A 16,725-nucleotide genomic window follows, 5' to 3' on the forward strand; every position below is an offset into this window, starting at 1 on the left:
TTTCTGAGCACTTTCTTTTTTTATGGCACAAGTTGCTGCAAGCTCATCTTGCACCAGTCCCAGAATAAGTCATTTCTCCAAGGAGCCCTGGTTCCTTTTGCTGGGCCTGAGATCTGGCCTCCAGGTGTGCTCCATTCTAGTTATTTTTTTAGCCACATAACACTAACAAAGATGTTTAATTCTGGCTGCACTGATGTGAGCTAGGAACTTTAGCAAGAGAGCTCAACTCTACAGAAAAGTAATCCCCTAAATTACTTTTCTTTCAAAGAATAAGTTAAGTCTAAGTGGGGGAAAAAATGCAAATAATTTCCATTATAAACTAAGTAAGACAAACCATCAGGCTTGTTGTATTGTAAACCAACACAACATAGTTAAAGAGAACGGCAGAAGGGTCCTTAGAATAAAAGAGTCATTTGTCGGGGGTCATCAGGGAGAATACTGATAGTATCTTCAGCTTTGCCACAGAGCAAACACAGCATGGTGTACTCCTAAAACAAGATAAAGTGCATAATTACCGTGAGGAACAGGGAGAAAGATGCTTCCTAACTTACTCAGGTACAGCTGTACTCTACATTGTCATGATATTCTTTCTGTATGTTAGGTCAATTTCAACACCTATAAGCAGTGGTAGTCAACCTGGTCCCTACTGCCCACTAATGGGCATTCCAGCTTTCATGGTGGACGGTAGTGGAGCAACCAAAGTATAAATAAAAGGATAGATTTAACTATAGTAAGTTGTTTTATAAAGATTTATTCTGCCAAACTTAGTGAAAATCCAACATAAAGTACTTGGGAAGTAATTATTATTATATGCTTTAACTTGCTGTAACTCTGCTTTATAAATTTTATAAAGTAAAGTTACTTCCCTACTTTATAAATCACCATTACTGTGGAACCGGTGGGCGGTTAGAAAATTTTACTACTAACAGAGATACAAAAGTGGGCGGTAGGTATAAAAAGGTTGACTACCCCTGCCTATAAGCAATGTCTTAGGTTTATTCTGTGTATTCTAGAGCCTTTTATTTCTATAAACTGAATACATGCTAATGCTCTATTGACTATGTTTATAAGAATTTCACTGTGGAAATGCATAGCCATTTCTTGGACTTGAAAAACACAAATATTGGTCTTAGTTAGTGCTACTATTTAGAATAATGAAGTGGCCCTGGCCAGTTAGCTCAGTCAGTCACAGCATTGTCCTGATACACCAAGGTTGCAGGTTTGATCCCGTCAGGGCACATACAGAAAGCATCTGATGAATCCATAATTAAGTGTAACAGTAAATGATTGCTTCTCTCTCTCTCTCTCTCTCTCTCTCTCTCTCAGCCTTTCCCTCTCTGTCCTCTAAAATCAATCTATAAATTAAAACAATAATAATATTAATAATAATAAAGTAATGAAGCAACGTGAGTGTGAGCCCATAAGGACAAGTTCCTAATCTTAGAGCTGTTCCTTTTCTAGGATATTTAGCACTAATATGTGATAGAAATGATTTTTAAAACAACAGAAAAAGGGAGAAAATTCCTAAAACAAAAAAGCTATTTTTACTTTACCCCAAGAAAATACAAAATTATGTTAAGTCCACTAGGTATGTTAAGCATGCCTCATATTTAGATAGTTGTCTGGAATTTGATCTATTTAAGGAGTTTTATGTTTCTTGGGTTTAACAAATGTTCAGACTGGTGATAAAATAGATTTTGTTTTAGGTAAAAATCCTTAGGGCGAAGTCCTGTTCTTATAGTGGTTCCTTTCTTGAATATTTAATATGATCATAAACCATAGAAACATTTCTTTTAAACCTTTTGCTTAAAAACCTTTTATCCTCTTTAGAAAAATAAACATCTATGTTGAATCTATTAATATTTCCACACCTGACATTGAGATTCTTGCTGTCTGGAAACTGATCAGTCTAGTTTGTGTTTCATGGGTCTGGACAGTCACTAAAGAGAGGGTCACAGAGATAAACAATGACTACAGTATAAAAACTCAGAACCAGGCAACTGCCTTTCCATTTCTTTCTAGTGAGCTCAGCAGGGGAGCTTAGCTGTGGCTGTGGAAGATTGTTTCTAAAGACTACACTTAATTTTAAAGTCTATTCTACACACAGTAGAAATTAAGAGGCAAGACTTCAGCAAACAAATACAAGTCTCCTGAATTAAATAAAATAAAAATCCACTCTTTTGCCCAGGTGGTGGCACAGTAGTTAACGCATTGACCTGGGACGCTGAAGACCCAGGTTTGAAACCCCAAGGTTGCTGGCTTGAGTGTGGGCTCATCTGGCTTAAGTGGGGGCTCACCAGCTTGAGAACGGGGTCACTGACTTGAGCAAGGGGTCACTGGCTCAGCTGGAGCCCCCCAGTCAAGGCACATAGGAGAAAGCAATCAGTGAAGAACTAAAGTGCTGCAACTATGAGTTGATGCTTCTCATCTCTCTCCCTTCCTGGTTGTCTGTCCCTGTCTGTCTCTCTCGCTTAAATAATCATCATCATCACAATAAAAACCCACTCTCTCCAACGCCTTTTACTGCTCTCAGACACTTCTGCTTTCCCCCACTGACACTACTAGTAGGATGTCGACCTCTCACTGAGAATGAGGAAGAAAAAGTAATAAAAAGTCAAAACAGGAAAATGTGTGAAGCTATAAAAATACGTGAGTTTTGAATCAATTAATTCATTGACAAGGTTTTATAAAGTGTCTGAGCACTCTGCAGTGTGCTAGGGACACTGGTAGACATGAGAGAAGACAAAGACAAGGTCTGACCTTGCAAAATTTAAAATCTAATTTTGGAGAAAGAAAAAAACCTACAAAAAAGGTATATCTGGAAAGATTATTAAATCAGTAAGACTGATTACACTTATAATCTTTAATTTATAGGCAGTCTGTATTCCAAATTTCATTGTGGGTCAACTGTTAGGAATTCAAAAGCAGCTTCCCATGGAAGTAGTTGCACCTGACAGTTAGGTTCCCAGGAAATCCAGGGAGCCTTTTAAATTTACATTGTACAAGTACTATAGAAGCTAGCCATATATAGCAGTGCTTCTGTGGGAAAATATGTCTAGAATCCTACCTTGGAATGCCAGAAACATACCTCTGTGTGCTGCCAGGAATGTGGTGAGATTAGGAAACCTTTTTATCAAAACTAGCCAATTAGGGAGGATAAGAATTCCCCCCAGTAATTCACAAGGACCCTCAAAGGTCCACCTGGGCAAAGCCTTAGGCACAGATTTGGAAAGAAGGGTGGAGTGAGTGGAATCGCCTTCGGGTAAGATCAGACCCTCTGTTTTATTCTGAGGGTCCTGGCCCTTGACTCTATCACCCTCTGTCAACTCGGACCCCAGGTCCTCCCCTCCCTGGTCCACAGAGGGACAGAAAGCAGTCCCACAGTTCCCTTCTTGTTTCCTGAGCAAACATATATTTTGATGGCTTTTAGGGTGATATAAAAAATAAAGAATATCTGTAATCATTTATAATGTATTTTCTATACTTCTGTCTCTATTTTTACCTCTATTCTTGCCATCAGAAAATCTTACTTTGTTTAACAATGGTTTTTTTTTTTTGAAAATTCTTCACAGAAATTTTATCTAAGATTTCTTGCCCATATAAAAAGTATACTACATCAAGATTGCAAAAAAAAAAAAACAAAACCCAAAAAACCCCCCACTTCTTTATGTCTTTTATTTACTCATCTATGTTACCTCATAATTCATTTCCTACACTAACACATTTCCTCCTTACTCCTTTTAACAATGGTTCTTTTTTTTTTTTTTTTTTTTTTTGTATTTTTTCTGAAGCTGGAAACGGGGAGAGACAGTCAGACAGACTCCCGCATGCGCCCGACCGGGATCCACCCGGCACGCCCACCAGGGGCGATGCTCTGCCCACCAGGGGGCGATGCTCTGCCCCTCCGGGGCGACGCTCTGCCGAGAACAGAGCCACTCTAGCGCCTGGGGCAGAGGCCAAGGAGCCATCCCCAGCGCCTGGGCCATCTTTGCTCCAATGGAACCTTGGCTGCGGGAGGGGAAGAGAGAGACAGAGAGGAAGGAAGGGGTGGGGGTGGAGAAGCAAATGGGCGCTTCTCCTATGTGCCCTGGCCGGGAATCGAACTGGGGTCCCCCGCACGCCAGGCCGATGCTCTACCGCTGAGCCAACCAGCCAGGGCCAACAATGGTTCTTTAATGAACAGAATCCTTATCTTTCAGGGATACATACGGCAATATTTACAGAAGCAGTGACATGTTTGGAATTTTTTTCAAAATAATCCTGTGGGGAGACGTAGGAACAGTGATGTACTAAAGCAAACGGAAGTTGGGTAGTGGAGGTTAATGCACTATTCTGCCTATTTTTAATTACATTTAAAAGTCCCATAAGACATTTAAAACAAGACAAAACAGAACATTATCAATGGTGGGAATTCCACTTTGAACTGAAGTACTGCTGGAATAAGATGGGGGCTAGAATAGGGTGGGGATGAGAAAAAGAAAATCCCACCCAGCAGCTGGAAGACTCCTGCGGCTAGTCACAGGAGTCAGGGCCTGCCGCAGGGACAAGCGCTCGGAACAGGGAGAAAGCGGTATGGGCTACTATCAAGAGCAAGGAGATAAAACGTAAGCTCAGCTGGAAAGAGGTGAGATGTAGTTGGCTTGAAGGTGGAGAAAGGGACACGTCAAGGACAAAGCACGAACGCGGACAGTGACATGGCAGAGAGCAAGCATCTGCATCCGGAGCCGAGCAGGAGCGGCGGCCACACGCTAAGGAAGACAGCGGTGTGCTGAGCTGCAGTTTGGGCCTGTGGCAGTAACTGAGCTTGAGTGGGCAGGGTCCTTGACACGGGGTGACAGCAGAGCCAAAAATAAGCAAGAGGACAAAGAAAACAGGGCAGGTAGGCTGTTGGGGCTAGAGGAGAGGTGGAAGATCTGATAGGTTGTACTGTGACCGAGTATGCGTGTGGTCACCATCTGAGGGAGCACAGAGAAGCCTGTAGGCCAGAGACCAAAGCTTAGGGAAAGTCAGTCAGGGAAAACAGAAAAGGAAACCAGAGAAAAAGCCAATGAACAGTCAGTGATTTAAAAATAAATGAAAAAAACCAAGTACTATGGCCCTCAAGTAAGAAATGCTTTAAAAAGACAATAGTGGTTAACGAAATCAGAATCAGAAGAGATGCTAGAAGAGGTAAGAACTGTTAATAGGAAACCTGAGAGGACAGTTTTGGTAAAGTGAAAATGAAAACCAGTTTGTAGGCGGTTAAGAGGAACAAAGAGAAATAAGGGAAACGGTAAAAACCTATTCAAGTAAAAAAGCAAAAGGAAGAAAAAAGGTGATGAGAGGAAGAATCAAAGAAATAGCCAAGAGAAAGAAAAAGATTTTAATCGATTTTTAACAAATAAGAACTGAGTACATTTAATGTAATTTATCCCATGGGGAGAAAGAGGCCTCTAAAGAGACAGCACCACGAGGCTCTGGAAAACGCAGTAGCAGTAAGGGTTAACGAGGAGGGAATAAAACCTCCCTGCCAGCCCAGCTGGAGGGAAGGAAGAGGATACAGTCGAGGCCCTGTGGTGCGCTTAAGGAAATCAGTGGCAAGTAGGAGACAGAGAAGCTGCAGCCCAGCAAGAACTTCGGAATGAGGAGTTTGGATATTATACTGTAGCAAAAGGTGAGCTACGGAAAGGCCAGTGAGGAAGCCGGAAAGCATCATTTTTAGAAAAATAATCTGATGGTAGATTATTCCATATGGGCGGGGGTAGGCGACTGCCGGGAGAGAACACTGGAGGTACAAAGTCCAGTGGAAGAGCCTTTTCCCAAGACAATTTCAGATTATGTGGGCACTGTGACTACAAATCATCTCCCTTTACCTTCTTCTTCCTATCCCAGAGTAATTTCTGGGGCAGCTTTGAAAATGGCTGTGTTCAGGCAGAAAGAAAAACCAGCTAGACTCTGGTCTCACAGCAGTAATATACAATGGCTAAATTAGGGCATAAACTAGCCATTTCAATACCCATTTTGGGACTCTGAAAAGCTCAAGGGACCGTCAGAAGCTTCTGAAAAATAGCTATAAGCGCTCCTTTCCTCCCCTGAAAGTATAGAGCTGCTCCTTTAAGCTCATTCCTCTATTTGGCCACCACTCGTTCACTGAGAGATCTCGACTTTGGCCTAAGTACATATATCATATAAATATTTTTGAGGTGTAATTTTAGGATGTTAGGAGATATGGTCCAGATGTTATTCAGATTAAGTACAACATTTAGACCAGATTATGACAGACGACTAAGTGCCTTTTTCTATACTAACGTAAGAATGATCAAGAGTGGTTATACCATTTTATGATTCTGTTATGAAAGATTTTATTTTTCCTAATTATAGTACTACCCAAACTGAAGGATCCTAAAAGATTCCTTTGCCTATTAAAAGCTCTAGCCTAATATTTATATCCTATGGTGAACATTTAGTTCACACTAAATAAGTAACCCAAGCGGAAGGCTGGAAAATGGAGGCAGCCAGGGATAGTGGCAGGCTGCTGTGTGTCCTCGTGGCTTCGTGTCCTTGGCTCTCCCGCACTGTCCGGCTTTTCTCCCTGGGCATTAGACCTCCTTCAGGCCTGCAGCAGCCTAAGCAGTTTGCTGCATTCTTCACGTGCTCTCACAACTGTCTCGGGACTAGTTCTCTATCCTCAGAGTGGTTCACCTTCTCACCTCCAACCCTGATATGTCCATTTTGTTATTTTACTTAAAAAATAATATTAAAATGTCTTACTGCAATTGAGACTACAGAATTGCTCGACGCTACATGCCCGTTATGGAAAATAAAAGATAACCTCCTTATCACAGTTCCCATGCCCAGCAAGTATAGTATGATGGCAGTGGGCAGGCCAACACTTAAAGCCAACAGTTGTGCAATCACATAACTGGGCAGAGAAAAAAGAGGCACAGTAATAACCTACTAAGAAATTATAATGTGCTGTTCTTCATAACAAAAACTGACAGGACTGAGAATGTCTTTGTGAGGCACACACCCTGATTTCTGATTCTTGTGAAGACACGTTTGAGCAGAGCCAGCCTCCTCGGAAGTTTCTCAACTTACACAGGTAGAGGAGGACGGTCTCCTTTAACATCCGCTAGTACTTCATTTATGAAAATTATGTTCAGGTTTTCTAGGGTAATTTTATTATCCCCTTCCCTCCCACGAATAACATACCCTTATTTAAACAGTTACCTGAAATTCGTCCATGATACTGAATGTGTACTCATGCCTGGCTACCACATGATGACAATTCTTACACAGATCTGCCAAAATGAGAGAGATGTAAATGATTAAGTCATGGAAGGTGTCTTAAGACAGTAAAATTTCTATTCTCAGTAAAATTTCTATTCTCAGCTTTAAAATTATCTTAACTGTCACAGTTAACTCATTAGGAAATCTATTATAATATCTGCCTTGATAAGAAATCCAGAATCTGTGACATAGTGACACTCCATAATTAAGGGCCTGAACTCACAGACTCAATGTGTATAGTATATTAATCTCCACTGAAAGCTCTGAACAAATACGTGTGTTTTTTTAAAACTAGCTAGACCTATGTAACTGTGTGAACACTTCTATTCTCAGGAATGATAGAAACTGTGCTTCTATAAGCATTCATAAATAAACAACCAATGCTAGACATTAAAGTGAATTTAATTGTAACAAAGGACTCTAGTAAAAACAAATAACTATGATTCACTAATTGTTTTCAGTGTGCCAGATACTGTTTTAAATACTTTGTATCTGTTTATTCACTTAATCTCCTCAAAACCCAAAGAGGTACATACAACCTTTAGGGATAAGGAAACAAACACACACTGTGGATCTGTAACTAGGAAGCCTACCCAGTTAGGGAGTGTGGGAACCAGAATTCAAACCTGAGCATTCTGGCTCCAGAACCCTTGCTCTTAACCACTATATCCTACTACCCAGAATGAAATTGAGTTTAAAGTGTTGTATCTAGCCTGACCTGTGGTGGCGCAGTGGATAATGCATCAACCTGGAAATGCTGAGGTCACCGGTTCGAAACCCTGGGCTTGCCTGGTCAAGGCACATATGGGAGTTGATGCTTCCAGCTCCTCCCCCCGTCTCTCTCTCTCTCCCTCTCTCTCCCTCCCTCTCTCCTCTCTAAAAATGATTAAAGAAAAAAAAAGAAAAGAAAATAAAGTGTTGTATCTAAAAGAAAGAAAAAGCCTGGCTGTGGTAGCACAGTCGATGGACTGCTGACTTGGAATGCTGAGGTTGCCGGTATGAAATCCCAGGCTTGCCCAGTCAAGGCACATACGAGAAACATCTACTACACATGAATGCTTCCAGTTCCTCCCTCACCCACCGCCTTTCTCTCTCTCTCTCTATCCTCTTTCTAAAATCAATAAATAAAATCTTTAAAAGAAAACGATTCTTCTAATTTAGAACATTTTTTGGTAGTCTTACTCTATTCTGAAGGCTTAGTATACCCCTCTTGCAAAATATCATTATGTGTGCCTTTATTCCTCACGTATTCAGGACATGCCAAAGAACCAGGAGACAAGCCAACGGGGATGTGAGCAGTTTAACTACTTGTCACAACTTCTGAGCAGCACTGAAGTGTACATACACTTCGTTTCCTCATACAACGTCTTGCTGCCAATCTCAGAACTGATTCATTTTATTCCACATGGTTTATTTGTCTGGCTTCCCAGTACTGAGGATGAGAAGCAGCATCTAAAGGCAGCACATCTAGAGCAGCAAAAGAAATACCAGACTGACAGAGAGACAGGAGACAAAAACCATAGCATCCAGGCACATTCAAAATATTGGCAAACAGACCTAAACACTCTAATAGCTATCGGAGGACATCACTGTATTATACTATAGTAGAACATGGAAACTCACATGATGGCCCTAAGGTAAAAAAAGAAAAAATATCTATACCTTGTTTCAGAAGGCATAAAGGCTTTAAAAATAAACATAAAAATATAGTGCCTGAATCATAAGCTTCTGTTATCTCCAAGCGTCATTTAAGTAAGACTGAGGCTAGAGAAATGAGGTGTTATTTATAATTTCCTCTTAGAGACCCAATTAACTAGTAACTGTGTTGTAATATGATATTAAAACAGGCCTCATAATACTCCGCACAGCATGGCAACTTCCCAAAGTGAACACCTGCTAACAGACTTACGTGAAAAGAAAAGATCTACTTACGATCATAGGTAACTATTTCTTCTCCATCTTCCTCTTTCAAAGATTTGTTTGTGATCAGCATAAAATCCCGCTTACCGCACACTGCACAGCCTGTGAAGTTCAGCAAGAACGATCCATTCTCCAGGCAGATGTTACCCTAAAATATTAAATATAGCAATTTAATTTTCTTGTATTTCAAAATCCTTGGTAAAAATAAATAGACTTAAAATTTCTAAAGGCACAAAAAAAAAAAAGCCAAAATTTACTTGCCTGAAGGCAATACCAATTTATTTTTGAAATTATCTTTACTCTAGATGTGTTACTTATGGTGCATAAGACTGAAGCAGTGTTAGAGCTAGAAGTCTCTGAGGTCTGCAACTATGTTTAAGAGAACTAAACGCAAATGGATATTTAGAAAAAATTTAATGAAGCTTTAATAATATAAAATTAGAAAAGAAAAAAATTTAAGAACGTAATAGCCAACAATATTAGATGAGGTACCATATCATAAAACTAGAATTAAAATTCAATCAAAATGAAAACACTGAACCCTGGCCAGATAGCTCGGTTGGTTGGAGCATTGACCCAAAGCGCAGAGGTTGCCAGTTCGTTCCCTGGGAAGGGCACACATGAGAAGTGACCGTCTGCTTCCCTTTCCTTCTCTCTTCCCCTTCTCTCTATCTTCCCCTCCTGCAGCCAGTGGGTCCATTTGTCCGAGCATCAGCCTCAGGTGCTAAGGATAGCTCAGTTGATTTGAGCATTGGCCCCAGACGAGGATTGCCAGTGGATCCCAGTTGGGGTGCATGTGGGAGTCTGTCTCTTCATCTCTCCTCCTCTCACTTCAAAAAAACCCAAAAAAAACCAAAACACAAAAAAAAACCAAAAAAAGGAAACACTGAGCCAATGGAAAAAAATGATATTATAATACACTGTGATGCTCAGTTGATTGTTGAAATAGTATTTTCTGAAACCTTAAAAATACCATAAAATAAACAAAATAAACTCTCAGTTCTATAGTTGTCAGTTCTCAAGGATATGTGTCATTCAGACAGAGAAGGTAAACTCTGCAATTCATCAGACTGACACCATGGCATTCAAAGAGAAAGGGTTTTGCTTCATCACTAAGAAACTCTAAACTATTTATGCTCCTGGCTCAGGGAGGTCTTTGCTAACGCCTTACTAATAATCGTTTACAACTAAAAGTCATTTAATAAATAATCTACTTCAACCTTACCTCTGATCAACAAACTATCTTTAATAGTTAATGTGGCTAAAAGTCATTCAAATCAACATTTCTGCACTGTAGCTATGTGCCTGATACTGTGCAATACAGCGGAGAATTTGAGGATAAGTCATGTTTTGCCTTCAGAGTTTATGAAGTAGCAAGAGGAATTAAGAACCAGCAGAACTGATGTCACAATGAAGCTGGCTCAGTGCTGTGTATTAAGGAAGAGATGAACTCTGGTGGGGAACTCAAGCTAACTGTATAGTTTGAAGATAATCAATATGCACATGGGCTTAACTACTAAAAGGGGGGAAAACCTTGAAATTAAAGTATAAATTTCCAGCTAATAAGAAGTGTTTTGCTTTGATTAAAAACAACAAACTTGCCCGACCAGGCGGTGGCACAGTGGATAGAGTGTCAGACTGGGATGCGGAAGGACCCCAAGGTCACCAACTTGAGCACGGGCTCATCTAGTTTGAGCAAAAGCTCACCAGCTTGGACCCAAGGTCACTGGCTCAAGCAAGAGGTTACTTGGTCTGCGGAAGGCCCGCAGTCAAGGCACATATGAGAAAGCAATCAATGAACAACTAAGGTGTTACAATGCACAACAAAAAACTAATGATTGATGCTTCTCATCTCTCTGCTCTTGTCTGTCCCTATCTATCCCTCTCTCTGACTCTCTCTCTGTCTCTTTCTCTCTTTCTCTTCCTCTCCCGCAGCTATGACTCCATTGGTTTGAGCACATGGTCCCCCAGTGCTAAGGGTAGCTTCATTGAGCCTTCACCTCAAGTGCTAAAAATAGCTCAGTTGGGAACGTGACCTCAGATAACCAGGGCATCAGCTCCAGACAGGGGTTGCCAGGTGGATCCTGGTTGGGGTGCATGTGAGAGTCTGTCTCTATCTCCAATCCTTCACTTGGAAAAAGAAAAAAAAAAATATTTTGACAGGAAAAAATAATAGATTAGCATGTTGAGGAATTCTAAGTGTAGAATGAATAGGTAATAAATATCTAATTATCTTTGGTTTCATAAGATTTTCTGGAGTTTTATGGTAGGTGTTTTTCATAGACTAGAAAACAAAGTAATGAATTCCTAACAGAACTCTGGCCATCTTGCTTGTAATATTACACTGAGAACTTGAACTTAAGCTTGAATCAAATTGGAAATGAACTGTGCTAATTCCCTGAACCACATTTTCTGTACTCAACTGTGAACCAAATTATTATTTTTCTTTCAGAAAAGCATTTAGCTTATCAGTTGGAAGTAGAACTCTATTGAATTTTGTAGAATTACTGATTAGGCATAAAATTGTAAAAAACATTTTCCGTATCAATCGGAAATGAAACATATTTCATATAGTTTGGGTTTCGGCTTTTTTTTCGCCCCAAGGAGGGCGTGGGGAGGTGTGGAGAAGCAGATGGTCGCTTCTCCTGTGTGCACTGAACCCAGGACATACACATGTCCAGCCAATGCTCTACCATCGAGCCAACCAGCCAGGGCCCTCTGTCAAAAATTTTTTAATGAGTAAACTATACTTACTACCACTATCATATTACTTTCTCCTTTGCTAAGCTCAAGCAAAGTGGCTCTGCTCTTATTTCCCTTAAAAATATCTCATGACTCAGGTGGGGTTGTAGGTAGGGGGAGTGGGGACAGAGAGGAGTAAGTGAGGGTGGAAAAAAAATATACATCTCATGACTCAATAAACCAGAGTGGGAAGAACACTTGAGATTTCAAATGGTCAATTAGTCTCTACTGAACAAGAGAGAGTGAGTTCAATTCTTCTAAGGGTTACCTATTCCACTTTTGAACATCTGTTAGACAGTTCTTTATTTTGATTCAAAGCCTACAATCCTATAACGCCCACCAATTATTTCTAAATCTGCCTTCTGAAATTCCACAGAAAAGTTTAATTCTTCCTCATGACAGCCCTTTAATTATTTTAGAACATAATATTGGAGAAGAGTGCTTATGAAAGGCACGTTCCTGGTTTTCTAATCACCTCTATCCTTTTTTTCACTCCTCCCTCTATACTGTATTCTATTTTCATCCCCTAAATTAATTTATTCTTTGAAGCTCAGTCCTACATTCTTTTCCTAAGAGAAAAAAATTTTTTTTTCTATTTGGCATTTTTACTTGGCTGACTCATCCGTTTGAATCTTGTACCCAAACTGTCCCTGTATATTTTCACTTGACTCTTTGGTTTTTACACTCTCAACCTCGACTGAAACATGCCAAAAACAATCTGACCATTTAATCCTCAATTTGGTAATGATACTTCCAATTTTCCAAGTTGCCTAGATTGAAAACCCTGAAATCATCTATAACTTTTTCCTTCTTCCCTCCTACATTAAACTTGTTGAATCCTGTTAATCCTTTCTTTGCAATGCAGTCTTCATTATTTCATGCACACACTACTGTTGTCATGGCTCCTCAAATGCTCTGTGGGACTCTTCTTTTACATTACCCCATCCAATCATTTCACAATACAGCCATAAGATTCCTTTTCCCAAGAAACAGATTTCAGAAGAATTTTCCTATTCAATTTTGTCTGATGGTTGCCCAATGCCTAAAGTATAAAATCTAAACTTTTCAATATAACTTTTAAGTCTTTGATGAGCTCAACTGTTAAGAATCCAACCTAATCTCTTTAATACATTTCCCTCATGGTCCCCATAATGTGCAATGTTCATTATTAGATTCACAAAAGTCTCTTTTTAAGCTTTAAAAAAATATGAGCCCTGGCAGTTGGTTCAGCTGTAGAGTGTCAGCCCGGCCTGTGGACATCCAGGTTCAATATCCGGTCAGGGCACACAAGAGAAGTAACCATCTGGTTCTCTACCCCTTCACCTCTCCTTTCTCTATCCCTATCTCTCTCTTCCCCTCCCACAGCCATGGCTCAGTTGGAGCAATTTGGCCCCAAGCGCTGCTGAGGATGGCTCCATGGCCTCACCTCAGGCGCTAAAAATACCTTGGTTGCTGAGAAACAGAGCAACAGCCACATAGGGTGCCAGCCGGGTGTATCCCAGTTGGGGCACATGCAAGAGTCTGTCTCTTTGCCTCCCCATTTCTTACTTAAGAAAAAATAATAACATAGTACAGAAATAGAACATAGTACAGAAAAGCATGTGAAATGTACATGTATAGCATAGTGCCTCTACCTATTGGGTGTCAGTAGTACCCCCAGATGTGACAACCAAAAATGTCTCCAGATATTGCCAAATGTCCCTTGTGTGGCAAAATTGCTCCTAGTTCAGAACCACTGCTCCAATTTATTCCATTACTCATTCATTCATGGTGTTCCATTCTATGACTGTATCACACTTTTCTAGTCTACTACTATAAATAATGCTGTTATAAACATTCTTACACAAGTCTCCAGGAATATATACACATGCATTTATTTCTCTACACTGGGAATTGCTGGGTCATTCAGTATGCACATCTTTAACTTTATTGGATAATGTTCTTTTTAAAAAGATTTTATTTATTTGTTTGTTTTAGAGTGGGGGAGGAGAGAGGGGGTGAGAGAGAGAAGGGTAGAAAGAGCAGGAAGCATCAACTCCCATAAGTGCCTTGACCAGGCAAGCCCAGGGTTTCAAACCAGAGGCCTCAGCATTTCCAGGTTAACGCTTTACCCACTGCACCACCACAGGTCAGGCGGATAATGCTCTTTTCAAACAGGTTGTCCCATATGAGTTTTCATGTTGTTATGTGTCTTTCCCAAAAAAACTAAATACTACTCATAATATTGAGAAAGAATAAACTATACATCTAGATTTTCTACCTTCCACCCAATACAAGAATCCTTGTTCTCGCTATTTTCCCTTGGCCTTCAGCTCCTACTCTCCTTCTTTCCTAACCTAGTCACAGCTAACTTTCAAGTCCCAACAGTAGTACTTTATTTGGGAGAAGAGTTCTATCCACTATTGCTCTCCCTTTTCTCTAGACTTGAATAACATTTAGGGACTGTACTATTCATTTCTTGTTAATTACATACTCCTCTAAAAGGTGAGCTCAAGCAGCATGGAAGCCACCTGTTATTTCTTCTTAGGTATTCCTTTCTAGCCTAGCAAAAATAATCTAGCTACACACACATGAATGTTCAACAAGTATACCTTGAATGAATGAGAGTAAACAACCTTTGCAACCTCCTGAGCTCGAGAGGGACAGAGATTTAAAAGAAAGTAAGAGCCAGGAAACCTAAATTCTAGGCCTGGCTTTCATACTAACTACAATGTGAAGGGGGGGGGGTGAGTGGTTTCCCCTTGGGGGGCATTAGTTTCTTCATCTGTAAAACTGGGTTAGCACAGATGACCTTTAGAGGGCCATTCCAGATCTAGACTTCAGTAAGAAAATTAAACATCAAATCAGGTGGGGGTGTCTGTTGTCGACTGGGTTGATGGTGGTGGGGTTTCCTTTGTTGTCCCCTGGAGCTAAAGAGAAGTGGGGTGACGGCTGATGTCGGCCACAAGGGCTGGGACCAGAGGGAAAGGACGGCTACGGGCCGCTCCAGCTGTCAAGTGCCTACGTACAGCTACCGGGTCATTGCAACAGGCAGCCCGCCGAGTCTGCCCCGACGCCCGGCCTCACGGGAACGGCAGGCCCGGGGGTATGGGAAACCTCAGGGGCCGGGCGTAGGCCAAAGTAGCGGAAAGTTCTCGGCGCTCAGTTGCTCACCCGATTGGGATATTCCTTCTCCACACAGTCCCCACACATTGCGACGCCGTTAATAGGAAAGGGCCTCCAGCGCTTCTGCGAAGATGAAAACTCGCGAGACTTGAGAGAATTTGCCGCATGCGTTCTAAGCAGTCGACCCTGGAGTATTTAGTCTCCGCCCCTTAGTAACTGTTGTTAGGGCACGGCCGGGTGTCTTAACGCAACAAAGGTGAGCAACCGGTCTGACTTCTGAAACCGTCAGAGAAAGAGAACCATGTGGTGGGAAGTGGAAAGGGGTCTTGGACTGACCAAAGTTCTAACAGGAATCTATAGGCTGACAGAAAAGTCACAATACACCCCTCAGAGCACTCTGCCTGAGCCTCCTTCTTAGTGCATTCTAGAGAAGCAGATGGCAAACCTGCTCCTCCCACAGCCGTTCCCAGCTTAGAAAAGACATCCCAGTGTCCAGGGAAAACTAATAATAATAATAATAATAATAATAATAATAATAATAATAATAGTATTGAAGTACAATAAAATAAAAGTAACCTTGAAAAAAAAAGAAAAAAGTCACCATACACAAGAAAGGTAATTGTTTCTCACGTTCAGCTTTGTTTTGGCCTTTCAGCTGCCTTGGCTTCCTCCATATATAAAGCTGAAATTATAATTTAAATATTTTTTCTTAACCATTTTTTAGAGCAGTGAGAATGATAGATCAGATCTCAGCGGGTCGATTAGCAACAGCTGAAGTGTTTGAGAAGAAGCACTTAAAGCTTTGCAGAGACTCTCCTAAAAAGAACACGTAAAATGTTAATAATAAATTACCATCCCAGAGTCCTCCGGAGAAAATAGCATTGGGAAACGTGTTTCTATCTAATGTGTCACAAGCACCTCAGTGGCAGGCAAGCACTATGAAAACAGAAAATGGCCAGGTCAATGATCCCCACATCATTTCCCAATTCTCAAAATGCTTGCAATTGGTTGACCTGCTTATTTTTTAATAACCATTTCAAAGCAAGCCAACTTAATTGGGTTTGCTAATATGGGAATTCCATCTCCACTGGAGTGTTAAAATTGTAACCTTTGATATTTCAGCCGCTGGTAAGGATTTGAAATAGTTACTAAAAGTCTAAGAAGCACTGGGAACTAATGCATCAGAGTTCATGCTATTTTTGGAAAAATTATAATGCCTTTCACTTGTATGACATTTTCAACATTTCACTTTCTAGTTCTATGATTTTACAACCCTATAAAACTAATAATGTGAACCCCTAAGAAGAAATACATCTACCAAGAGGGACTCGTCATGGTTAGCTGGGCCCAAATCATAACCCGAGTCTAGCAGCCATTGCTGACAGAGGCTTCTCACACTGCATTTCAGGGAACAGCCACAGACTGAGCTGTCGGCTTCCTTCACCGTGCTCCTGCCACTTGAATCAACCCTTATAAAGGAGTTCTTGGTATCCTCTTTTGATCAACGCATGGAGACCTGCACAGACCAATTGGAACTGTACAGCTATACGCTCATTTTCATCTTTATTGACCAATCAGAGCTGCTCTATAACAAGACCAATCAGAATGCAGAATTCCAACCAATCAGGACAGGATAGTGCCATTTTTGGACCAAACAGAACTGTGCGGCTGTTCCTTATTTGCATAAAA

General features: G+C 40.8%; 1 protein-coding gene across 1 annotated transcript; it reads right to left on the reverse strand.

Moving 5' to 3' along the window:
* Positions 1-32: 32 nt before the first annotated feature.
* CHURC1 (churchill domain containing 1) lies at positions 33-15,200 on the reverse strand. The gene is made up of 4 exons (XM_066272834.1): positions 15,085-15,200; positions 9,202-9,337; positions 7,210-7,280; positions 33-488 (listed from the first exon to the last, which is right to left on the reverse strand). The coding sequence occupies exons 1-4, from the start codon at positions 15,121-15,123 to the stop codon at positions 396-398; spliced, it is 339 nt and encodes a 112-aa protein (XP_066128931.1). The 5' UTR covers positions 15,124-15,200; the 3' UTR covers positions 33-395.
* Positions 15,201-16,725: the final 1,525 nt, after the last annotated feature.

This window comes from Saccopteryx bilineata, chromosome 4, assembly GCF_036850765.1.
Source record: "Saccopteryx bilineata isolate mSacBil1 chromosome 4, mSacBil1_pri_phased_curated, whole genome shotgun sequence".
In the NCBI taxonomy this organism is placed as follows: domain Eukaryota; kingdom Metazoa; phylum Chordata; class Mammalia; order Chiroptera; family Emballonuridae; genus Saccopteryx; species Saccopteryx bilineata.

Coding starts and splice junctions, on each gene's coding strand:
- CHURC1 (XM_066272834.1), bottom strand. CDS start 15,123: ATGTGTGGGGACTGTGTGGAGAAGGAATATCCCAATCGG. Junction 9,338..15,084: donor AGAAGGAATATCCCAATCGG/GTGAGCAACTGA, acceptor TTAATATTTTAG/GGTAACATCTGCCTGGAGAA. Junction 7,281..9,201: donor AGAAATAGTTACCTATGATC/GTAAGTAGATCT, acceptor TCATTTTGGCAG/ATCTGTGTAAGAATTGTCAT.